The sequence below is a fragment of the Bombina bombina genome, chromosome 5 (assembly GCF_027579735.1).
Source record: "Bombina bombina isolate aBomBom1 chromosome 5, aBomBom1.pri, whole genome shotgun sequence".
In the NCBI taxonomy this organism is placed as follows: Eukaryota; Metazoa; Chordata; class Amphibia; order Anura; family Bombinatoridae; genus Bombina; species Bombina bombina.
In genome coordinates, this window is record NC_069503.1 from 270,228,003 (window position 1) to 270,254,297 (window position 26,295).

General features: G+C 43.4%; 1 protein-coding gene across 1 annotated transcript in view; it reads left to right on the top strand.

Annotated features, from left to right (window-relative positions):
* The window catches only part of GTPBP10 (GTP binding protein 10), a 194,703-nt gene that overhangs the window by 111,240 nt on the left and 57,168 nt on the right, over window positions 1-26,295 (top strand). The window contains exon 7 of the mRNA XM_053713989.1: window positions 24,252-24,359. Within this exon, the coding sequence (XP_053569964.1) occupies window positions 24,252-24,359 (108 nt within the window). The remainder of the gene's footprint in view (window positions 1-24,251; window positions 24,360-26,295) is intronic.

Sequence of the window (26,295 nt, forward strand, 5' to 3'; positions counted from 1 at the left end):
GAGGAAAGTCAATGTTCAATATATTTAGAAGCCATTGTGGTACCCCCACTTAGAATGTGTCCCTCATACACTGAAAGGTCAATAAATTGCAAAGAACATATTTTAGCTACTAAAAGTATGTCGCAGGATGATTCTCAGTCAGAAGGGAATCAGGTTATGCCATCTAATTCTCCCCAAGTGTCACAACCATTAACGCCCGCACAAGCGACGCCAAGTACTTCTAGTGCGTCTAATTCTTTCACCCTGCAAGATATTGCCGCAGTTATGAATACTACCCTCACAGAGGTTTTATCTAAGCTGCCTGGGTTGCAGGGGAAGCGCAGTAGGTCTGGTGTGAGAACAAATGCTGAGCCCTCTGACGCTTTATTAGCCATATCCAATGTACCCTCACAATGTTCTGAGTTGGGGGTGAGGGATTTGCTGTCTGAGGGAGAGATTTCTGTTTCAGGAAAGATGTTCCCTCAGACAGACTCAGATATGACGGCTTTTAAATTTAAACTAGAACACCTCCGCTTGTTGCTCAGAGAGGTTTTAGTGACTCTGGATGATTGTGACCCTATTGTAGTTCCAGAGAAATTGTGTAAAATGGACAGATTTCTAGAGGTTCCTGCCTACACTGATGTTTTCTTCTATAAAGGTAAGACGAGTCCACGGATTCATCCTTTACTTGTGGGATATTATCCTCCTGCTAACAGGAAGTGGCAAAGAGCACCACAGCAGAGCTGTGTATATAGCTCCTCCCTTAGCTCCACCCCCCAGTCATTCTCTTTGCCTACTCTAAAGTGAAAGAGGTGATAAAATATTAGTTTTTAATTCCTTCAAGCAAGAGTTTTTTATTTTAAATGGTACCAGTGTGTACTATTTACTCTCAGGCAGCAGATGGATGAAGACTGCTGCCTGGAGGATGATGATCTTAGCATTTGTAACTAAGATCCATTGCTGTTCCCACAGAGGCTGAGGAGTACAGGAAACTTCAGTGTGAGGAACGGTTTCATGCTATGCAGCAATGAGGTATGTTCAGTCATATTTTTCTGGAGAGACTGTGTATTTCAGAAAGGCTGACATTATACCCAGGAGGGTAAGGGTAAGCAGTAATCCTAGAGCTAAAAGAAGGGCATTACTTAGCTTGCATATGGGGCCAATTACTAATATGGTTGACACTGAATGACAAATGTTTGTGAGCAAACGTTTTTTGATTTGGGAGTGCTTTAACGTTTTTGTGGGCAATAAATGTTTTGGGCAACTTTATTAGGGCACACATGGCTTAATTTTCGGGTCTTAGAACCCACATGGCTAGTTATAACCGCTCTGGTGCGGTTCTTTAAGGCTGAGGAAACATTGAGTGAGATGGGCGGGGCCTATTTTCGCGCCTCAGATGCGCAGTTAGTTTTGTCAGTAAGCAGCAAGCTCTAACTCCTGAGGGCCCTGGTGTATGTTTTGGGCCAAATCGAAGCTTTTACCCCACACTTTCGATCCCTGAGGGCAGGTAGGGCCACAGCAGGGCTGTGGCAAGGTGCTGAGAGTGTTTTTCTCCGGATCTGAGCCTATTTTCGATCCGGTTTGGAGATTAAGGGGTTGATTGTTAAAAAAAATTGTGGTGCAATCTTAACTACCTATAGTGTGTCTACATACAACATTTTTAAAAATTTGGTGCATGTTTAGGCTGTTTTGCAGAACGTGTGTGCTTTTTTTCTCTTAAAGGCGCAGTACCGTTTTTTAAGATTGTTATTTTTTCACTAAATAAAGTGTTTTCATGCTTGCTTGTAGTCATTACTAGCCTGTTCAACATGTCTGACATTGAGGAAAGTCAATGTTCAATATGTTTAGAAGCCATTGTGGAACCTCCACTTAGAATGTGTCCCTCATGCACTGAAAGGTCAATAAATTGTAAAGAACATATTTTAGCTACTAAAAGTATGTCGCAGGATGATTCTCAGTCAGAAGAGAATCAGGTTATGCCATCTAATTCTCCCCAAGTGTCACAACCGTTAACGCCAGCACAAGCGACGCCAAGTACTTCTAGTGCGTCTAATTCTTTCACCCTGCAAGATATGGCCGCAGTTATGAATACTACCCTCACAGAGGTTTTATCTAAGCTGCCTGGGTTGCAGGGGAAGCGCAGCAGGTCTGGTGTGAGAACAAACGCTGAGACCTCTGACGCTTTATTAGCTATATCCGATGTACCCTCACAATGTTCTGAAGTGAGGGATTTGCTGGCTGAGGGAGAGATTTCTGACTTAGGAAATATGTTCCCTCAGATAGATTCAGATATGACGGCTTTTAAATTTAAACTAGAACACCTCCGCTTATTACTCAGGGAGGTTTTAGCGACTCTAGATGATTGTGACCCTATTGTAGTTCCAGAGAAATTGTGTAAAATGGACAGATTCCTAGAGGTTCCTGCCTACACTGATGTTTTTCCGGTCCCTAAGAGGATTTCGGAAATTGTTACTAAGGAGTGGGATAGACCAGGTATTCCGTTCGCTCCCCCTCCTACTTTTAAGAAAATGTTTCCCATATCAGACGCCGTGCGGGACTCGTGGCAGACGGTCCCTAAGGTGGAGGGAGCTATTTCTACCCTGGCTAAGCGTACAACTATACCTATTGAGGACAGTTGTGCTTTCAAAGATACTATGGATAAAAAATTAGAAGGTCTCCTGAAGAAAATATTTGTTCATCAAGGTTTTCTTCTCCAACCTATAGCGTGCATCGTTCCTGTAACTACTGCAGCATCCTTTTGGTTCGAGGCTCTGGAAGAGGCTCTTCAGGTTGAGACTTCATTAGAGGATATTCTAAATAGAATTAGGGCTCTCAAGCTAGCTAATTCTTTCATTACAGATGCCGCTTTTAGATTGGCTAAATTAGCGGCGAAGAATTCAGGTTTTGCCATTTTAGCGCATAGGGCGTTATGGCTTAAGTCCTGGTCTGCTGATGTGTCATCAAAAGCTAAGCTTTTAGCCATCCCTTTCAAGGGTAAGACCCTATTCGGGCCTGAACTGAAAGAGATCATTTCAGACATCACTGGAGGGAAAGGCCATGCCCTTCCTCAGGATAAAACGAATAAGATAAGGACCAAACAAAATAATTTTCGTTCCTTTTGAAACTTCAAAGGTGGTCCCTCTTCCTCTTCCCCTGCGCAAAGTAAGAGGGGAATCTTGCTCAATCCAAGTCAGTCTGGAGACCTAACCAGACTTGGAACAAGGGTAAACATGCCAAGAAGTCCGCTGCTGCCTCCAAGACAGCATGAAGGGGTAGCCCCCAATCCGGGACCGGATCTAGTAGGGGGCAGACTTTCTCTCTTCGCTCAGGCTTGGGCAAGAGACGTTCAGGATTCCTCGGCTTTAGAAATAGTAACCCAGGGGTATCTTCTAGATTTCAAAGATTCTCCCCCAAGGGGGAGATTCCATCTTTCTCAATTGTCTGTAAACCAGACAAAAAGAGAGGCGTTTTTACACTGTGTAGAAGACCTATATTCCATGGGAGTGATCTGCCCAGTTCCGGAAACAGAACAGGGGCAGGGGTTCTACTCAAATCTGTTTGTGGTTCACAAAAAAGAGGCAACTTTCAGACCAATTTTGGATCTCAAGATCCTAAACAAATTCCTCAGAGTCCCATCCTTCAAGATGGAGACCATTCTGACTATTTTGCAGATGATCCAGGAGGGTCAATATATGACCACCGTGGATTTAAAGGATGCATATCTACACATTCCTATCCACAAAGATCATCACCAGTTCCTCAGGTTCGCCTTTCTGGACAAGCATTACCAGTCCGTGGCTCTTCCCTTCGGGTTGGCCACGGCTCCCAGAATTTTCACAAAGGTGCTAGGGTTAGGGTCCCTTCTGGCGGTTCTAAGGCATACTATCTTAATCCAGGCGTCAACTTACCAACTACCCAAGTCTCACACTGACATCGTGTTGGCTTTTCTAAGATCTCACGGGTGGAAGGTGAACGTAAAAAAAGAGTTCACTTATCCCTCTCACAAGAGTTCCATTCCTGGGAACTCTGATAGATTCTGTGGACATGAAAATTTTTCTGACGGGGGTCAGGAAATCAAAGATTTTATCCATCTGCCGAGCTCTTCATTCCATTCCTCGGCCGTCAGTGGCTCAGTGTATGGAGGTAATCGGTTTAATGGTAGTGGCAATGGACATAGTTCCGTTTGCTCGCTTGCATCTCAGACCACTGCAACTTTGCATGCTCAAACAGTGGAATGGGGATTATGCAGATTTATCTCCTCAGATAAATCTGGACCAAGAGACCAGAAACTCTCTTCTTTGGTGGTTGTCACAGGATCATCTGTCCAAGGGAATGTGTTTCCACAGGCCAGCGTGGGTCATAGTGACGACGGACGCCAGCCTATTGGGCTTGGGTACAGTCTGGAATTCACTGAAAGCACAGGGTTTGTGGATTCAGGAGGAGGCTCTCCTCCCGATAAATATTCTAGAACTGAGAGCTATATTCAACGCGCTTCAGGCGTGGCCTCAGCTGGCGTCGGCCAGATTCGTAAGATTTCAGTCGGACAATATCACGACTGTAGCATATATCAATCATCAGGGGGGAACAAAGAGTTCTCTAGCGATGATAGAGGTTACCAAAATATTTCGATGGGCAGAGACTCGCTCTTGCCATCTATCAGCAATCTATATCCCAGGAGTGGAGAACTGGGAAGCGGATTTTCTAAGTCGTCAGACTTTTCATCCGGGGTAGTGGGAACTCCATCCGGAGGTGTTTGCACAATTGATTCATCAATGGGGCACACCAGAATTGGATCTGATGGCGTCTCATCAGAATGCCAACTTTCTCCAACATAGGTGTGTCCGGTCCACGGCGTCATCCTTACTTGTGGGATATTCTCTTCCCCAACAGGAAATGGCAAAGAGCCCAGCAAAGCTGGTCACATGATCCCTCCTAGGCTCCGCCTTCCCCAGTCATTCTCTTTGCCGTTGTACAGGCAACATCTCCACGGAGATGGCTTAGAGTTTTTTGGTGTTTAAATGTAGTTTTTATTCTTCAATCAAGAGTTTGTTATTTTAAAATAGTGCTGGTATGTACTATTTACTCTGAAACAGAAAAGAGATGAAGATTTCTGTTTGTAAGAGGAAAATGATTTTAGCAACCGTTACTAAAATCGATGGCTGTTTCCACACAGGACTGTTGAGAGGAATTAACTTCAGTTGGGGGAAACAGTGAGCAGACTTTTGCTGCTTGAGGTATGACACATTTCTAACAAGACTTGGTAATGCTGGAAGCTGTCATTTTCCCTATGGGATCCGGTAAGCCATTTTTATTAAATAAGAATAAAGGGCTTCACAAGGGCTTTAAAGACTGGTAGACATTTTTCTGGGCTAAAACGATTGATTTATAAGCATTTTTAATAGTTTATAGCTTTGAGGAGTTATTTTATTCTTGAGAATTATGTTGAATAACCGGCAGGCACTGTATTGGACACCTTTTTCTCTGGGGGCCTTCTCTAATCATAGACAGAGCCTCATTTTCGCGCCACTAATGCGCAGTTGTTTTTGGGAAGCAAGGCATGCAGATGCATGTGTGAGGAGCTCAGATACATAGAAAAAGCTTACTGAAGGCGTCATTTGGTATCGTATTCCCCTCTGGGCTTGGTTGGGTCTCAGCAAAGCAGATACCAGGGACTGTATAGGGGTTAAATATAAAAACGGCTCCGGTTCCGTTATTTTAAGAGTTAAAGCTTTCAAATTTGGTGTGCAATACTTTTAAGGCTTTAAGACACTGTGGTGAAATTTTGGTGAATTTTGAACAATTCCTTCATACTTTTTCACATATTCAGTAATAAAGTGTGTTCAGTTTAAAATTTAAAGTGACAGTAACGGTTTTATTTTAAAACGTTTTTTGTACTTTGTTATCAAGTTTATGCCTGTTTAACATGTCTGAACTATCAGATAGACTATGTTCTGTATGTGAGGAAGCCAAGGTTCCTTCTCATTTAAATAGATGTGATGTATGTGACAAAAATTTTAGAGAAAATGATGCCCAAGATGATTCCTCAAGTGAGGGGAGTAAGCATGGTACTGCATCATCCCCTCCTTTGTCTACGCCAGTCTTGCCCACACAGGAGGCCCCTAGTACATCTAGTGTGCCAATACTCCTTACTATGCAACAATTAACGGCTGTAATGGATAATTCTATCAAAAACATTTTAGCCAAAATGCCCACTTATCAGCGAAAGCGCGACTGCTCTGTTTTAGAAAATTCTGAAGAGCATGAGGACGCTGATGATAATGGTTCTGACATGCCCCTACACCAGTCTGAGGGGGCCAGGGAGGTTTTGTCTGAGGGAGAAATTTCAGATTCAGGGAAAATTTCTCAACAAGCTGAACCTGATGTGATTACATTCAAATTTAAATTGGAACATCTCCGCGCTCTGCTTAAGGAGGTGTTATCTACTCTGGATGATTGTGACAAGTTGGTCATCCCAGAGAAATTATGTAAGATGGACAAGTTCCTAGAGGTCCCGGGGCCCCCCGAAGCTTTTCCTATACCCAAGCGGGTGGCGGACATTGTAAACAAAGAATGGGAAAGGCCCGGCATACCTTTTGTCCCTCCCCCTATATTTAAGAAATTGTTTCCTATGGTCGACCCCAGAAAGGACTTATGGCAGACAGTCCCCAAGGTCGAGGGGGCGGTTTCTACTCTAAACAAACGCACTACTATCCCTATAGAAGATAGTTGTGCTTTCAAAGATCCTATGGATAAAAAATTAGAGAGTTTGCTTAAAAAGATGTTTGTTCAGCAAGGTTACCTTCTACAACCAATTTCATGCATTGTTCCTGTCACTACAGCAGCGTGTTTCTGGTTCGATGAACTAGAAAAGTCGCTCAATAAAGATTCTTCTTATGAGGAGATTTTGGACAGAATTCATGCTCTTAAATTGGCTAACTCTTTTACTTTAGACGCCACTTTGCAATTGGCTAGATTAGCGGCGAAAAATTCGGGGTTTGCTATTGTGGCGCGCAGAGCGCTTTGGCTAAAATCTTGGTCAGCGGATGCGTCTTCCAAGAACAAATTGCTTAACATACCTTTCAAGGGGAAAACGCTGTTTGGCCCTGACTTGAAAGAGATTATTTCAGATATCACTGGGGGTAAGGGCCACGCCCTTCCTCAGGATAGGTCTTTTAAGGCTAAAAATAAACCAAATTTTCGTCCCTTTCGCAGAAACGGACCAGCCCCAAGTTCTACATCCTCTAAGCAAGAGGGTAATACTTCTCAAACCAAGCCAGCCTGGAGGCCAATGCAAGGCTGGAACAAAGGTAAGCAGGCCAAGAAACCTGCCACTGCTACCAAGACAGCATGAGATGTTGGCCCCCGATCCGGGACCGGATCTGGTGGGGGGGCAGACTTTCTCTCTTCGCTCAGGCTTGGGCAAGAGATGTTCTGGATCCTTGGGCACTAGAAATAGTCTCCCAAGGTTATCTTCTGGAATTCAAGGAGCTACCCCCAAGGGGGAGGTTCCGCAGGTCTCAATTGTCTTCAGACCACATAAAAAGACAGGCATTCTTACATTGTGTAGAAGACCTGTTAAAAATGGGAGTGATTCATCCTGTTCCATTAGGAGAACAAGGGATGGGATTCTACTCCAATCTGTTCATAGTTCCCAAAAAAGAGGGAACATTCAGACCAATCTTAGATCTCAAGATCCTAAACAAATTTCTCAAGGTTCCATCGTTCAAAATGGAAACCATTCGGACAATTCTTCCTACCATCCAGGAAGGTCAATTCATGACCACGGTGGATTTAAAGGATGCGTATCTACATATTCCTATCCACAAGGAACATCATCGGTTCCTAAGGTTCGCCTTTCTGGACAAGCAAGTTTGTGGCACTTCCATTCGGATTAGCCACTGCTCCAAGAATTTTCACAAAGGTACTAGGGTCCCTTCTAGCGGTGCTACGACCAAGGGGCATTGCAGTAGTACCTTACTTGGACGACATACTGATTCAAGCGTCGTCCCTACCACAAGCAAAGGCTCATACGGACATTGTCCTGGCCTTTCTCAGATCTCACGGGTGGAAAGTGAACGTAGAAAAAAGTTCTCTATCTCCGTCAACAAGAGTTCCCTTCTTGGGAACAATAATAGACTCCTTAGAAATGAGGATTTTTCTGACAGAGGCCAGAAAATCAAAACTTCTAAGCTCTTGTCAAGTACTTCATTCTGTTCTTCTTCCTTCCATAGCGCAGTGCATGGAAGTAATAGGTTTGATGGTCGCGGCAATGGACATAGTTCCTTTTGCGCGAATTCATCTGAGACCATTACAACTGTGCATGCTCAGTCAGTGGAATGGGGATTATACAGACTTGTCTCCGACGATACAAGTAGATCAGAGGACCAGAGATTCACTCCGTTGGTGGCTGACCCTGGACAACCTGTCACAGGGGATGAGCTTCCGCAGACCAGAGTGGGTCATCGTCACGACCGACGCCAGTCTGGTGGGCTGGGGCGCGGTCTGGGAACCCCTGAAAGCTCAGGGTCTTTGGTCTCGGGAAGAATCTCTTCTCCCGATAAATATTCTGGAACTGAGAGCGATATTCAATGCTCTCAAGGCTTGGCCTCAGCTAGCAAAGGCCAAATTCATACGGTTTCAATCAGACAACATGACGACTGTTGCGTATATCAACCATCAGGGGGGAACAAGGAGTTCCCTGGCGATGGAAGAAGTGACCAAAATCATTCAATGGGCGGAGACTCACTCCTGCCACTTGTCTGCAATCCACATCCCAGGAGTGGAAAATTGGGAACCGGATTTTCTGAGTCGTCAGACATTTCATCCGGGGGAGTGGGAACTCCATCCGGAAATCTTTGCCCAAATAACTCAATTGTGGGGCATTCCAGACATGGATCTGATGGCCTCTCGTCAGAACTTCAAGGTTCCTTGCTACGGGTCCAGATCCAGGGATCCCAAGGCGACTCTAGTAGATGCACTAGTAGCACCTTGGACCTTCAACCTAGCTTATGTATTCCCACCGTTTCCTCTCATCCCCAGGCTGGTAGCCAGGATCAATCAGGAGAGGGCATCGGTGATCTTGATAGCTCCTGCGTGGCCACGCAGGACTTGGTATGCAGACCTGGTGAATATGTCATCGGCTCCACCATGGAAGCTACCTTTGACACAGGACCTTCTTGTTCAAGGTCCGTTCGAACATCCGAATCTGGCCTCACTCCAACTGACTGCTTGGAGATTGAACGCTTGATTTTATCAAAGCGAGGGTTCTCAGATTCTGTCATTGATACTCTTGTTCAGGCCAGAAAGCCTGTAACTAGAAAAATGTACCATAAAATATGGAAAAAATATATCTGTTGGTGTGAATCTAAAGGATTCCCATGGAACAAGATAAAAATTCCTAAGATTCTATCCTTTCTTCAAGAAGGTTTGGAGAAAGGATTATCTGCAAGTTCTTTGAAGGGACAGATTTCTGCTTTATCTGTTTTACTTCACAAAAAGCTGGCGGCTGTGCCAGATGTTCAAGCTTTTGTTCAGGCTCTGGTTAGAATCAAGCCTGTTTACAAACCTTTGACTCCTCCTTGGAGTCTCAATTTAGTTCTTTCAGTTCTTCAGGGGGTTCCGTTTGAACCCCTACATTCCGTTGATATCAAGTTATTATCTTGGAAAGTTTTGTTTTTGGTTGCAATTTCTTCTGCTAGAAGAGTTTCAGAGTTATCTGCTCTGCAGTGTTCTCCTCCTTATCTGGTGTTCCATGCAGATAAGGTGGTTTTGCGTACTAAACCTGGTTTTCTTCCGAAAGTTGTTTCTAACAAAAACATTAACCAGGAGATAGTCGTGCCTTCTTTGTGTCCGAATCCAGTTTCAAAGAAGGAACGTTTGTTGCACAATTTGGATGTAGTTCGTGCTCTAAAATTCTATTTAGATGCTACAAAGGATTTCAGACAAACATCTTCCTTGTTTGTTGTTTATTCTGGTAAAAGGAGAGGTCAAAAAGCAACTTCTACCTCTCTCTCTTTTTGGCTTAAAAGCATCATCAGATTGGCTTATGAGACTGCCGGACGGCAGCCTCCTGAAAGAATCACAGCTCATTCCACTAGGGCCGTGGCTTCCACATGGGCCTTCAAGAACGAGGCTTCTGTTGATCAGATATGTAAGGCAGCGACTTGGTCTTCACTGCACACTTTTACTAAATTTTACAAATTTGATACTTTTGCTTCTTCTGAGGCTATTTTTGGGAGAAAGGTTTTGCAAGCCGTGGTGCCTTCCATCTAGGTGACCTGATTTGCTCCCTCCCATCATCCGTGTCCTAAAGCTTTGGTATTGGTTCCCACAAGTAAGGATGACGCCGTGGACCGGACACACCTATGTTGGAGAAAACAGAATTTGTGTTTACCTGATAAATTACTTTCTCCAACGGTGTGTCCGGTCCACGGCCCGCCCTGGTTTTTTAATCAGGTCTGATGATTTATTTTCTTTAACTACAGTCACCACGGTATCATATGATTTCTCCTATGCAAATATTCCTCCTTTACGTCGGTCAAATGACTGGGGAAGGCGGAGCCTAGGAGGGATCATGTGACCAGCTTTGCTGGGCTCTTTGCCATTTCCTGTTGGGGAAGAGAATATCCCACAAGTAAGGATGACGCCGTGGACCGGACACACCGTTGGAGAAAGTAATTTATCAGGTAAACATAAATTCTGTTTTCCTTGTTACGGGTCCAGGTCAAGGGATTCTCGGGCAGTACTGATAGATGCTCTGGCAGTTCCCTGGTCGTTCAACCTGGCTTATGTGTTTCCACCATTTCCTCTCCTTCCTCGTTTGATTGCCAGAATCAAACAGGAGAGAGTTTCAGTGATTTTGATAGCACCTGCGTGGCCAAGCAGGACTTGGTATGCAGACCTGGTGGACATGTCATCTCTTCCACCATGGACTCTGCCACTGAGACAGGACCTTCTGATTCAAGGTCCGTTCCAGCATCCAAATCTAGTTTCTCTGCGACTGACTGCTTGGAGATTGAACGCTTGAGCTTATCCAAGCGGGGCTTCTCTGAGTCGGTCATAGATACCTTGATTCAGGCTCGAAAGCCTGTCACCAGGAAAATTTATCATAAGATATGGCGTAAATATCTTTATTGGTGCGAATCCAATGGCTACTCATGGAGTAAGATCAGGATTCCTAGGATTTTGTCCTTTATCCAAGAAAGATTGGAGAAGGGGCTATCGGCGAGTTCCTTAAAGGGACAGATATCTGCTTTATCAATTCTACTGCACAAACGTCTGGCAGATGTTTCAGTCGTTCTGTCAGGCTTTAGTTAGAATCAAGCCTGTGTTTAAACCTGTTGCTCCGCCATGGAGTTTGAATTTGGTTCTTAAAGTTCTTCAAGGGGTTCCGTTTGAACCTATGCATTCCATAGATATTAAGCTTCTAGCTTGGAAAGTTCTGTTTTTAGTTGCTATCTCTTCGGCTCAAAGAGTTTCTGAACTATCTGCATTGCAATGCGACTCGCCTTATCTTGTTTTCCTTGCTAAGGTGGTTCTGCGTACCAAACCTGGATTCCTTCCTAAGGTTGTTACTAATAAGTATATTAATCAGGAAATTGTTGTTCCTTCTCTGTGTCCTAATCCTTCCTCTAAGAAGGAGCGTCTATTGCACAACTTGGACGTGGTTCGTGCTTTAAAGTTTTACTTGCAAGCGACCAAAGATTTTCGTCAAACATCTTCTTTGTTTGTTGTCTATTCTGGAAAACGTAGAGGTCAAAAAGCTACGGCTACCTCTCTTGCCTTTTGGCTAAAAAGCATCATCCGTTTGGCATACGAGACTGCTGGACAGCAGCCTCCTGAAAGAATTACAGCTCACTCTACTAGAGCGGTGGCTTCCACATGGGCTTTTAAAAATGATGCTTCTGTTGAACAGATTTGTAAGGCTGCGACTTGGTCTTCGCTTCATACCTTTTCCAAATTTTACAAATTTGATACCTTTGCTTCTTCATAGGCTGTTTTTGGGAGAAAAGTTCTTCAAGTAGTGGTGCCTTCTGTTTAACCATCTGTCTTGTCCCTCCCGTTCATCCGTGTCCTGTAGCTTTGGTATTGTATTCACAAGTAAAGGATGAATCCGTGGACTTGTCTTACCTTTATAGAAGAAAACTAAATTTATGCTTATCTGATAAATTGATTTCTTCTATGGTAAGATGAGTCTACGGGCCGTCCTGTCATTTTAAGACAGATTATATTTTTTTTATTTAAACTCAGTCACCTCTGCACCTTGTTTCTCCTTTTTCTTCCTGTACCTTTGGTCGAATGACTGGGGTGTGGAGCTAAGGGAGGAGCTATATAGACAGCTCTGCTGTGGTGCTCTTTGCCACTTCCTGTAGGGAAGGATAATATCCTACAAGTAAAGGATGAATCCGTGGACTTGTCTTACCATAGAAGAAATCAATTTATCAGGTAAGCATAAATTTAGTTTTTCCGGTCCCTAAGAGGATTTCGGACATTGTTACTAAGGAGTGGGATAGACCAGGTATTCCGTTCACTCCCCCTCCTACTTTTAAGAAAATGTTTCCCATATCAGACACCATGCAGGACTCGTGGCAGACGGTCCCTAAGGTGGAGGGAGCCATTTCTACCCTGGCTAAGCGTACAACTATACCTATTGAGGACAGTTGTGCTTTCAAAGATCCTATGGAGGGCTTCTAAAGAAGTGGTTTATTCATCAGGGTTTTCTTCTGCAACCTATAGCGTGCATTGTTCCTGTAACTACTGCAGCAGCTTTTTGGTTTGAGGCTCTAGAGGAGTCTCTTAAGGTTGAGACTCCATTAGATGATATTTTGGATAGAATTAAGGCTCTCAAGCTAGCAAATTCTTTTATTACAGATGCCGCTTTCCAAATGGCTAAATTAGCGGCTAAATGAGCGTTATGGCTCTAGTCATGGTCTGCTGATGTGTCCTCTAAATCCAAGCTTTTTGCTATTCTATTTAAGGGTAAGACCCTATTCGGTCCTGAACTTAAGGAGATCATTTCTGACATTACTGGAGGTAAAGGTCATGCCCTTCCTCAGGACAAGACGAATAAAATGAGGACCAAACAGAATAATTTTCGTTCCTTTCGAAACTTTAAAGGCGGTCCCTCTACTTCCTCATCTGCCTCCAAGCAGGAGGAGAACTTTGCTCAATCCAAGTCAGTCTGGAGACCTAACCAGACCTGGAATAAAGGTAAACAGGCCAAGAAGCCCGCTGCTGCTACCAAGACAGCATGAAGGGGCAGCCCCCGATCCGGGACCGGATCTAGTAGGGGGCAGACTTTCTCTCTTTGCTCAGGCTTGGTCAAGAGACGTTTAGGATTCCTGGGCATTAGAAATTGTGACCCGGGGGGGGGTATCGTCTAGAATTCAAAGATTCTCTCCCAAGGGGGAGATTTCATCTTTAACATTTGTCTGTCAACCAGACAAAAAGAGAGGTGTTTCTCCAACATAGGTGTGTCCGGTCCACGGCGTCATCCTTACTTGTGGGATATTCTCTTCCCCAACAGGAAATGGCAAAGAGCCCAGCAAAGCTGGTCACATGATCCCTCCTAGGCTCCGCCTACCCCAGTCATTCTCTTTGCCGTTGTACAGGCAACATCTCCACGGAGATGGCTTAGAGTTTTTTAGTGTTTAACTGTAGTTTTTATTATTCAATCAAGAGTTTGTTATTTTAAAATAGTGCTGGTATGTACTATTTACTCAGAAACAGAAAAGAGATGAAGATTTCTGTTTGTATGAGGAAAATGATTTTAGCACCGTAACTAAAATCCATGGCTGTTCCACACAGGACTGTTGAGAGCAATTAACTTCAGTTGGGGGAACAGTGTGCAGTCTCTTGCTGCTTGAGGTATGACACATTCTAACAAGACGATGTAATGCTGGAAGCTGTCATTTTTCCCTATGGGATCCGGTAAGCCATGTTTATTACGATGGTAAATAAGGGCTTCACAAGGGCTTATTAAGATTGTAGACTTTTCTGGGCTAAATCGATTCAGTTTTAAAACATATTTAGCTTTGAGGAATCATTTTATCTGGGTTTATTGATATTATAATATCGGCAGGCACTGTATTAGACACCTTATTTCTCTGGGGCTTTCCCAAAGCATAAGCAGAGTCTCATTTTCGCGCCGGTGTGGCGCACTTGTTTTTGAGAGGCATGGCATGCAGTCGCATGTGAGAGGAGCTCTGATACTTAGAAAAGACTTTCTGAAGGCGTCATTTGGTATCGTATTCCCCTTTGGGCTTGGTTGGGTCTCAGCAAAGCAGATACCAGGGACTGTAAAGGGGTTAAAGTGTTAAAACGGCTCCGGTTCCGTTATTTTAAGGGTTAAAGCTTCCAAATTTGGTGTGCAATACTTTTAAGGCTTTAAGACACTGTGGTGAAAATTTGGCGAATTTTGTACAATTCCTTCATGTTTTTTCGCAATTGCAGTAATAAAGTGTGTTCAGTTTAAAATTTAAAGTGACAGTAACGGTTTTATTTTAAAACGTTTTTTGTACTTTATTATCAAGTTTATGCCTGTTTAACATGTCTGAACTACCAGATAGACTGTGTTCTGAATGTGGGGAAGCCAGAATTCCTGTTCATTTGAATAAATGTGATTTATGTGATAATGACAATGATGCCCAAGATGATTCCTCAAGTGAGGGGAGTAAGCATGGTACTGCATCATTCCCTCCTTCGTCTACACGAGTCTTGCCCACTCAGGAGGCCCCTAGTACATCTAGCGCGCCAATACTGCTTACTATGCAACAATTAACGGCTGTAATGGATAATTCTGTCAAAAACATTTTAGCCAAAATGAACCCTTGTCAGCGTAAGCGTGGCTGCTCTGTTTTAGTTACTGAAGAGCATGACGACGCTGATATTAATATCTCTGAAGGGCCCCTAACCCAATCTGATGGGGCCAGGGAGGTTTTGTCTGAGGGAGAAATTACTGATTCAGGGAACATTTCTCAACAGGCTGAACCTGATGTAATTGCATTTAAATTTAAGTTGGAACATCTCCGCATTCTGCTTAAGGAGGTATTATCCACTCTGGATGATTGTGAAAAGTTGGTCATCCCAGAGAAACTATGTAAAATGGACAAGTTCCTAGAGGTGCCGGAGCTCCCAGAAGCTTTTCCTATACCCAAGCGGGTGGCGGACATTGTTAATAAAGAATGGGAAAGGCCCGGTATTCCTTTCGTCCCTCCCCCCATATTTAAAAAATTGTTTCCTATGGTCGACCCCAGAAAGGACTTATGGCAGACAGTCCCCAAGGTCGAGGGAGCGGTTTCTACTTTAAACAAACGCACCACTATACCCATAGAGGATAGTTGTGCTTTCAAAGATCCTATGGATAAAAAATTAGAAGGTTTGCTTAAAAAGATGTTTGTTCAGCAGGGTTACCTTCTACAACCAATTTCATGCATTGTCCCTGTCACTACAGCCGCATGTTTCTGGTTTGATGAACTGATAAAGGCGCTCGATAGTGATTCTCCTCCTTATGAGGAGATTATGGACAGAATCAATGCTCTCAAATTGGCTAATTCCTTCACCCTAGACGCCACTTTGCAATTGGCTAGGTTAGCGGCTAAGAATTCTGGGTTTGCTATTGTGGCGCGCAGAGCGCTTTGGTTGAAATCTTGGTCGGCTGACGCGTCTTCCAAGAACAAGCTACTAAACATTCCTTTCAAGGGGAAAACGCTGTTTGGCCCTGACTTGAAAGAGATTATCTCGGATATCACTGGGGGTAAGGGCCACGCCCTTCCTCAGGATCGGCCTTTCAAGGCGAAAAATAGACCCAATTTTCGTCCCTTTCGTAAAAACGGACCAGCCCAAAGTGCTACGTCCTCTAAGCAAGAGGGTAATACTTCTCAAGCCAAGCCAGCTTGGAGACCAATGCAAGGCTGGAACAAGGGAAAGCAGGCCAAGAAGCCTGCCACTGCTACCAAGACAGCATGAAATATTGGCCCCCGATCCGGGACCGGATCTGGTGGGGGGCAGACTCTCTCTCTTCGCTCAGGCTTGGGCAAGAGATGTTCTGGATCCTTGGGCGCTAGAAATAGTCTCCCAGGGTTATCTTCTGGAATTCAAGGGACTTCCCCCAAGGGGGAGGTTCCACAGGTCTCAGTTGTCTTCAGACCACATAAAAAGACAGGCGTTCTTACATTGTGTAGAAGACCTGTTAAAAATGGGAGTGATTCATCCTGTTCCACTAAGAGAACAAGGGATGGGGTTCTACTCCAATCTGTTCATAGTTCCCAAAAAAGAGGGAACGTTCAGACCAATCTTAGATCTCAAGATCTTAAACAAGTTTCTCAAGGTTCCATCTTTCAAGATGGAAACCATTCGAACTATTCTTCCTTCCATCCAGGAGGGTCAATTCATGACCACGGTGGATTTAAAGGATGCGTATCTACATATTCCTATCCACAAGGAACATCATCGGTTCCTAAGGTTTGCATTCCTGGACAAACATTACCAGTTCGTGGCGCTTCCTTTCGGATTAGCCACTGCTCCAAGGATTTTCACAAAGGTACTAGGCTCCCTTCTAGCGGTGCTAAGACCAAGGGGCATTGCAGTAGTACCTTACCTGGACGACATTCTGATTCAAGCGTCGTCCCTTCCTCAAGCAAAGGCTCACACGGACATTGTCCTGGCCTTTCTCAGATCTCACGGCTGGAAAGTGAACGTGGAAAAGAGTTCTCTATCCCCGTCAACAAGGGTTCCCTTCTTGGGAACAATTATAGACTCTTTAGAAATGAGGATCTTTCTAACAGAGGCCAGAAAAACAAAACTTCTAGACTCTTGTCGGATACTTCATTCCGTTCCTCTTCCTTCCATAGCTCAGTGCATGGAAGTGATCGGGTTGATGGTAGCGGCGATGGACATAGTTCCTTTTGCGCGCATTCATCTAAGACCATTACAACTGTGCATGCTCAGTCAGTGGAATGGGGACTATACAGACTTGTCTCCGAAGATACAAGTAAATCAGAGGACCAGAGACTCACTCCGTTGGTGGCTGTCCCTGGACAATCTGTCTCAAGGGATGACGTTCCGCAGACCAGAGTGGATCATTGTCACGACCGACGCCAGTCTGATGGGCTGGGGCGCGGTCTGGGGATCCCTGAAAGCTCAGGGTCTTTGGTCTCGGGAAGAATCTCTTCTACCGATAAATATTCTGGAACTGAGAGCGATATTCAATGCTCTCAAGGCCTGGCCTCGGCTAGCGAGGTCCAAGTTCATACGGTTTCAATCAGACAACATGACAACTGTTGCGTACATCAACCATCAGGGGGGAACAAGGAGTTCCCTAGCGATGGAAGAAGTGACCAAAATCATTCTATGGGCGGAGTCTCACTCCTGCCACCTGTCTGCTATCCACATCCCAGGAGTGGAAAATTGGGAAGCGGATTTTCTGAGTCGTCAGACATTGCATCCGGGGGAGTGGGAACTCCATCCGGAAATCTTTGCCCAAGTCACTCACCTGTGGGGCATTCCAGACATGGATCTGATGGCCTCTCGTCAGAACTTCAAAGTTCCTTGCTACGGGGCCAGATCCAGGGATCCCAAGGCGGCTCTAGTGGATGCACTAGTAGCACCTTGGACCTTCAAACTAGCTTATGTGTTCCCGCCATTTCCTCTCATCCCCAGGCTGGTAGCCAGGATCAATCAGGAGAGGGCGTCGGTGATCTTGATAGCTCCTGCGTGGCCACGCAGGACTTGGTATGCAGATCTGGTGAATATGTCATCGGCTCCACCTTGGAAGCTACCTTTGAGACGAGACCTTCTTGTTCAGGGTCCGTTCGAACATCCGAATCTGGTTTCACTCCAGCTGACTGCTTGGAGATTGAACGCTTGATTTTATCGAAGCGAGGATTCTCAGATTCTGTTATCGATACTCTTGTTCAGGCCAGAAAGCCTGTAACTAGAAAGATTTACCACAAAATTTGGAAAAAATATATCTGTTGGTGTGAATCTAAAGGATTCCCTTGGGACAAGGTTAAGATTCCTAGGATTCTATCCTTCCTTCAAGAAGGATTGGAAAAAGGATTATCTGCTAGTTCCCTGAAGGGACAGATTTCTGCCTTGTCGGTATTACTTCACAAAAAGCTGGCTGCTGTGCCAGATGTTCAAGCCTTTGTTCAGGCTCTGGTCAGAATCAAGCCTGTTTACAAACCTTTGACTCCTCCTTGGAGTCTCAATTTAGTTCTTTCAGTTCTTCAGGGGGTTCCGTTTGAACCCTTACATTCCGTTGATATTAAGTTATTATCTTGGAAAGTTTTGTTTTTAGTTGCGATTTCTTCTGCTAGAAGAGTCTCAGAATTATCTGCTCTGCAGTGTTCTCCTCCTTATCTGGTGTTCCATGCAGATAAGGTGGTTTTACGTACTAAACCTGGTTTTCTTCCAAAAGTTGTTTCTAACAAAAACATTAACCAGGAGATTATCGTACCTTCTCTGTGTCCAAAACCAGTTTCAAAGAAGGAACGTTTGTTGCACAATTTGGATGTTGTTCGCGCTCTAAAATTTTATTTAGATGCTACAAAGGATTTTAGACAAACATCTTCCTTGTTTGTTATTTATTCAGGTAAAAGGAGAGGTCAAAAAGCAACTTCTACCTCTCTCTCTTTTTGGATTAAAAGCATCATCAGATTGGCTTACGAGACTGCCGGACGGCAGCCTCCCGAAAGAATCACAGCTCATTCCACTAGGGCTGTGGCTTCCACATGGGCCTTCAAGAACGAGGCTTCTGTTGATCAGATATGTAGGGCAGCGACTTGGTCTTCACTGCACACTTTTACCAAATTTTACAAGTTTGATACTTTTGCTTCTTCTGAGGCTATTTTTGGGAGAAAGGTTTTGCAAGCCGTGGTGCCTTCCATTTAGGTGACCTGATTTGCTCCCTCCCTTCATCCGTGTCCTAAAGCTTTGGTATTGGTTCCCACAAGTAAGGATGACGCCGTGGACCGGACACACCTATGTTGGAGAAAACAGAATTTATGTTTACCTGATAAATTTCTTTCTCCAACGGTGTGTCCGGTCCACGGCCCGCCCTGGTTTTTTAATCAGGTCTGATAATTTATTTTCTTTAACTACAGTCACCACGGTACCATATGGTTTCTCCTATGCAAATATTCCTCCTTAACGTCGGTCGAATGACTGGGGTAGGCGGAGCCTAGGAGGGATCATGTGACCAGCTTTGCTGGGCTCTTTGCCATTTCCTGTTGGGGAAGAGAATATCCCACAAGTAAGGATGACGCCGTGGACCGGACACACCGTTGGAGAAAGAAATTTATCAGGTAAACATAAATTCTGTTTCTTACGCTGTGTAGAAGACCTATATACCATGGGTGTAATCTGCCCAGTTCCAAAAGTAGAACAAGGGCAGGGGTTTTACTCCAATCTGTTTGTGGTTCCCAAAAAAGAGGGAACCTTCGGACCGATTTTTAGATCTCAAAACTCTAAACAAATTTCTCAGAGTCCCATCTTTCAAGATGGAGACCATACGAAAAATTTTACCAATGATCCAGGAGGGTCAATATATGACCACCGTGAATTTGAAGGATGCGTATCTTCACATTCCTATCCACAAAGATCATCACCAGTTCCTCAGGTTCGTCTTCCTGGACAAACATTACCAGTTTGTGGCCCTTCCTTTCGGGTTGGCCACAGCTCCCAGAATTTTCACAAAGGTGCTAGGGTCCCTTCTGGCGGTTCTAAGGCCGCGGGGCATAGCAGTGGCGCCCTATCTGGATGATATTTTGATTCAGGCGTCAACTTACCATCTAGCCAAATCTCACACGGACATCGTGTTGGCTTTTCTAAGAACTCACAGGTGGAAGGTGAACATAAGAGAGTTCACTTGGTCCTCTGACAAGAGTTCCATTCCTAGGAACTCTGATAGACTCGGTAGACATAAAGATTTTTCTGACGGAGATCAGAAAATCAAAGATCTTAACCACTTGCCGAGCACTTCATTCCATTCCTCAGCCATCAGTGGCTCAGTGTATGGAGTTAATTGGACTAATGGTAGCGGCGATGGACATAGTTCCGTTTGCTCGCTTACATCTCAGACCACTGCAGCTGTGCATGCTGAGACAGTGGAATGGGGATTATGCGGTTTTATCTCCGCGGATATATCTGGATCTAGAGACCAGAGACTCTCTTCTTTGGTGGTTGTCACAGAATCATCTGTCCCAGGGAATGTGCTTCCGCAGGCCAGCATGGGTCATAGTGACGACGGACGCCAGCCTCTTGGGCTGGGGTGCAGTCTGGAATTCCCTGAAGGCTCAGGGTGTGTGGACTCAGGAGGAGTCCTTACTACCAATAAATATTCTGGAACTGAGAGCGATATTCAACGCGCTTCAAGCGTGGCCTCAGCTGGCTTTGGCCAAATTCATAAGATTCCAGTCGGACAATATCACAACTGTTGCATATATCAATCATCAAGGGGGAACAAAGAGTTCTCTAGTGATGATAGAGGTTTCCAAAATAATTCAATGGGCAGAGACTCACTCTTGCCATCTATCAGCAATATATATCCCAGGAGTGGAGAACTGGGAAGCGGATTTTCTAAGTCAGACTTTTCATCCGGGGGGAGTGGGAACTCCATCCGGAGGTGTTTGCGAAATTGATTCATCAATGGAGCACACCGGAATTGGATCTGATGGCATCACGTCAGAATGCCAAACTTCCTTGTTACGGGTTCAGATTAAGGGATCCTCAAGCTGTAGTGATAGACGCTCTAGCAGTACCATGGTCGTTCAACCTGGCTTATGTGTTTCCTCCTTTTCCTCTTCTACCTCGTCTGATTGCAAGAATCAAACAGGAGAGGGCTTCGGTAATATTGATAGCGCCTGCGTGGCCACGCAGGACTTGGTATGCAGACCTGGTGGAAATGTCATCTCTGCCACCGTGGAAACTGCCACTGAGACAGGACCTTCTCATTCAGGGTCCGTTCCAACATCCAAATCTAATTTCTCTGCAGCTGACTGCCTGGAGATTGAACGCTTGATTCTATCTAAGCGGGGATTCTCTGAGTCGGTCATTGATACCTTGGTTCAGGCTCGGAAGCCTGTCACTAGGAAAATTTATCATAAGATATGGCGTAAATATCTTTATTGGTGCGAATCCAAAGGCTACTCATGGAGTAAGATCAGGATTCCTAGGATTTTGTCCTTTCTCCAAGAAGGATTGGAGAAGGGGTTATCAGCTAGTTCCTTAAAGGGACAGATTTCTGCTTTGTCAATCTTACTACACAAGCGTCTAGCAGATGTCCCAGACGTTCAGTCGTTTTGTCAGGCTTTGGTTAGAATTAAGCCTGTGTTTAAACCTGTTGCTCCGCCATGGAGTTTGAATTTAGTTCTTAATGTTCTTCAAGGGGTTCCGTTTGAACCCATGCATTCCATAGATATTAGAATTAGTAGATAGTAGAACAAGGGCAGGGGTTTTACTCCAATCTGTTTCGTGGTTCTCAAAAAAGAGGGAACCTTCAGACCGATTTTAGATCTCAAAACTCTAAACAAATTTCTCAGAGTCCCATCTTTCAAGATGGAGACCATACAAACAATTTTACCAATGATCCAGGAGGGTCAATATATGACCACCGTGGATTTGAAGGATGCGTATCTTCACATTCCTATCCACAAAGATCATCACCAGTTCCTCAGGTTCGCCTTCCTGGACAAACATTACCAGTTTGTGGCCCTTCCTTTCGGGTTGGCCACAGCTCCCAGAATTTTCACAAAGGTGCTAGGGTCCCTTGTTGCGGTTCTAAGGCCGCGGGGCAAAGCAGTGGCGCCCTATCTGGATGATATTTTGATTCAGGCGTCAACTTACCATCTAGGGAAATCTCACACGGACAATCGTGTTGGCTTTTCTAAGAATTCACGGGTGGAAGGTGAACATAAGAGAGTTCACTTGTTCCTCTGACAAGAGTTCCATTCTTAGGAACTCTGATAGACTCGGTAGACATGAAGATTTTTCTGACGGAGATCAGAAAATCAAAGATCTTAACCACTTGCCGAGCACTTCATTCCATTCCTCAGCCATCAGTGGCTCAGTGTATGGAGGTAATTGGACTAATAGTAGCGGCGATGGACATAGTTCCGTTTGCTCGCTTACATCTCAGACCACTGCAGCTGTGCACGCTGAGACAGTGGAATGGGGATTATGCAGATTTATCTCCGCGGATAAATCTGGATTTAGAGACCAGAGACTCTTCAAGGGGTTCCGTTTGAGCCCATGCATTACATCGATATTAGACTTCTATCTTGGAAAGTTCTGTTTTTAGTTGCTATCTCTTCTGCTCGAAGAGTTTCTGAGCTATCTGCGTTACAATGCAACTCGCCTTATCTTATATTCCATTCTGCTAAGGTGGTTTTGCACACTAAACCTGGATTCCTTCCTAAGGTTGTTTCAAATCAGAATATTAATCAGGAAATTGTTGTTCCTTCTGTGTCCTAACCCTTCTTCTAAGAAGGAGCGTCTGTTACATAACTTGGACGTGGTTCGTGCTTTGAAGTTTTACTTGCAAGCGACCAAGGATTTCCGTCAAACATCTTCTCTGTTTGTTGTATATTCTGGAAAGCGTAGAGGTCAAAAAGCTACGGCTACCTCTTTCTTTTTGGCTGAAAAGCATCATCCGTTTGGCATACGAGTCTGCTGGACAGCAGCCTCCTGAAAGAATTACAGCTCATTCTACTAGAGTGGTGGCTTCCACATGGGCTTTTAAAAACGATGCTTCTGTTGAACAGATTTGTAAGGCTGCGACTTGGTCTTCCCTTCATACCTTTTCCAAATTTTCCAAATTTGATACTTTTGCTTCTTCTGAGGCTATTTTTTGGAGAAAAGTTCTTCAAGCAGTGGTGCCTTCTGATTAGGTATCTGTCTTGTCCCTCCCGTTCATCCGTGTCCTGTAGCTTTGGTATTGTATCCCACAAGTAAAGGATGAATCCGTGGACTCGTCATATCTTATAGAAGAAAAGGAAATTTATGCTTACCTGATAAATTGATTTCTTCTATGATACAAGTCCACGGCCTGCCCTGTCAACTTAAGACAGATTATATTTTTTGGTTTAAAACTTCAGTCACCTCTGCACCTTTTAGTTTCTCCTTTTTCTTCCTATACCTTCGGTCGAATGACTGGGGGGTGGAGTCAAGGGAGGAGCTATATAGACAGCTCTGCTGTGGTGCTCTTTGCCACTTCTTGTTAGCAGGAGGATAATATCCCACAAGTAAAGGATGAATCCGTGGACTCGTCGTATCATAGAATAAATCAATTTATCAGGTAAGCATAAATTTCCTTTTTTAATATTTTTAAAAACCGGGCACTCATTCATGAAACTTTACATTCACTTTAACACAGTTTATATCTACAGCATACATGCATAGTAGTAGTCATTAATGGTTGTTAATAAAGGGCAGATATAACGTTTGTAAGTGTGGATTATTGAGACTGTTCATTATTTATATAAATCATTTATCACACACTCTAAGATGAGATTTTCTGATGCCCCTATGATTACCCTTGTTATATTAAAGTTAATAATTTCAAATCTTACTTGGGACTGTGAATAAATATATTTTAATAGTTCTATATTAATGCTGATGCAAAATGTTAATGTTACAAAGAAACTTTTAACTTATGTGATTTAACTGTTTTTGAGGTTAATATATATATATAGAAAATGATTGACTCAGGAACATTAAACACCAAGAGGTTCAGGACATTTGTTTCTGGTATTAGGGAAATGGTCAGTCTTGTATGTAAATGAGCTAGCTACTAAGAGCTATTAGTTAGAGGAAAGATGGAACAAAGCATAACAGTCACTTTCACAGATCGGGCTGAAACAAAAGGCTTCACCCTTGCGCAGGTCACCACTCCTGTGAGTGATGCAGTGGTATCCAAAGAGATGGACCAAGCCAGCTCTTGTATTCTGTTACTTGCTTCCCAGAGCCCAGTGTCATGTTGCTAAAACTGCAAGCCATAAGTGGTTACCAGTTTTGTCACAAACTGCTCATTTCAAACGTTTAGATGTGCCTTGTAAACATATAAGGATTGTCTGGTTAAACACTTAACAGGCATATTGGTCTGTGGTTGTATTTTCTTTCCCTTGAAATATGCCAAAGTAAATGTTACTTGCACATATGTTTGCATGCACTGAAAATGTTACAAGTCACACATGAGCAAATGTAATATCATATACTATTTCTCTATTTAGTGCTGTTACATAATGTAACTCCATTTTCTGTGTTTTCTTTGCTAGATCTCAGTAGCTGATCTTCCTGGTTTAATTGAGGGTGCACATATCAACAAAGGGATGGGCCACAAATTTCTCAAACACGTAGAAAGAACTAAACAGCTACTTTTTGTGGTAAGTTTAAAGGGACACTAAAATAGCATTTGTTGATTATACAGTTCTACTGTATTTAATGGTCCTTTTGAAGGGACACTAACATCAAAAACATTTTTTTTTCCAATTTACATTATAAAAATGTGCACAATCATTTTATATGCACAATTTCCCAGGCATCAGCTCCTACTGAGCATGTGCAAGAGTTCTAAATATAAATATGTATATACATTTGTGATTGGCTAATGGCTGTCACATGATACAGGGGGGTAAAAAATAGGAGTAACTATAATTTTTCAGAAAACATTGCTACTGGTTTGAAATGGAGTGTTTTTGCATTGCCTATCTATTGTGCATTTGTTGATTATGCAATTCTACTGTATTGACTGATCCTTTAAAGGGACAGTAAACCTTAAAAATAATGTTATATAATTCTGCACATAGTGCAGAATTATATAACATTATATTAGCCAAACTTTATAAAACCTAATGTACCCTTTTAATTTTTTTTTTAAAAACGCTGTTTTACAGACCCGCTCTCTGTACTCTGCTGAGCGGGTCTGTTATATTCACACAGCGCATCGGGCCAGCTGTATAGTCACAGCCCGGCCCGACCGCGCCATAACATTAAGGGAAGTGAAGCTCCTGCTGTCAGACAGAGCAGGAGCGAGCTGCACTTAGTCTTATGGCGCGGTCGGGCCGGGCTGTGACTATACAGCTGGCCCGATGCGCTGTGTGAATATAACAGACCCGCTCAGCAGAGTACAGAGAGCGGGTCTGTAAAACAGCGTTTTTTTTAAAAAATGAAAAGGGTACTACATTAGGTTTTATAAAGTTTGGCTAACATAATGTAATATAATTCTGCAATATGTGCAGAGTTATATAACATTATTTTTAAAGTTTACTGACACTTTAAGCTCTGTTTCCCTTAAATAGAATAAAAGGCTCCTTATTATGTAATCTGTACTTAGCAGACCTTTCTGAGATCCATATAACAATATATTTGTACTTTTGGGTGTTTAGATTCTTATCACGTGGGGGTTCACAAAAGTACACAGGATTCCTCCTCTTTGACAGTTTCTGTTCTTTTTCTGCCTGTTTGAACTATTGTAGTTTGGGATATAGCACTGCTCTAACCAAAAGTACTATTTAAAAAGGGTAAAATATGTTTTCTTCCGATAAAAAAGATTAAGTTTGTTGTTTTGATTTTGAAAATGAAAGTACATGCAACTGGGCCTTAAAGAATGATTGCTAATTAACAGATCTCCCACTACTTTTATTGGTGGCTAGTAGAACACAAAGCATACAAACTAAATATTTTTTGTCATCAAAAGATTGTGGATTTTAAGAAAAAAAGATACATTTTAAATTGCTCTCTTTTTAATGGAACAGAGAAAAAAATGTGTGCACCTTTTTTAAACAAACCGTTTTGGCTGGGCTTTAACATTCAGACACCAGACCCTTGAGGGATTACTATTTAACGGCATCTGTGAATAGGTTAGCTTGGAAAGTGCTTTTGCCCCTTCTTGCAGGCACCTATAGCTGTTTCTTTCCTTAGTGGATATTCACTTTAGTCTGCACCACCATCTTGGGTCAGGTTCTGAGGCTGTGTGCATACTTATGCAGGGTTTATGTAGCTCACGTTTGCATATTTAACATGATACTGCCTTCTTAAACCACTAGACTCTATTTTACCCAGAGCAGGCAGCAGGTAATATAATATACACAGTGCGCGTGTTCCAGAAATGTTGCCAGTCGCGGGCAATGTAATACACCCATTAAATAGGTACAGTACAGTGCTGTGTATCACTCATTTTGGATGGGAGAACCTGCTCCGATTATTGTGCAAGTTTGTTTATTCTTTACAAGGCATTCTGGAACGCTAAGTAAATTTATATGGATGGATTTGCTAAACTTAAAAAAACTTATGAATATTCCTGAATTTATATTCACATTT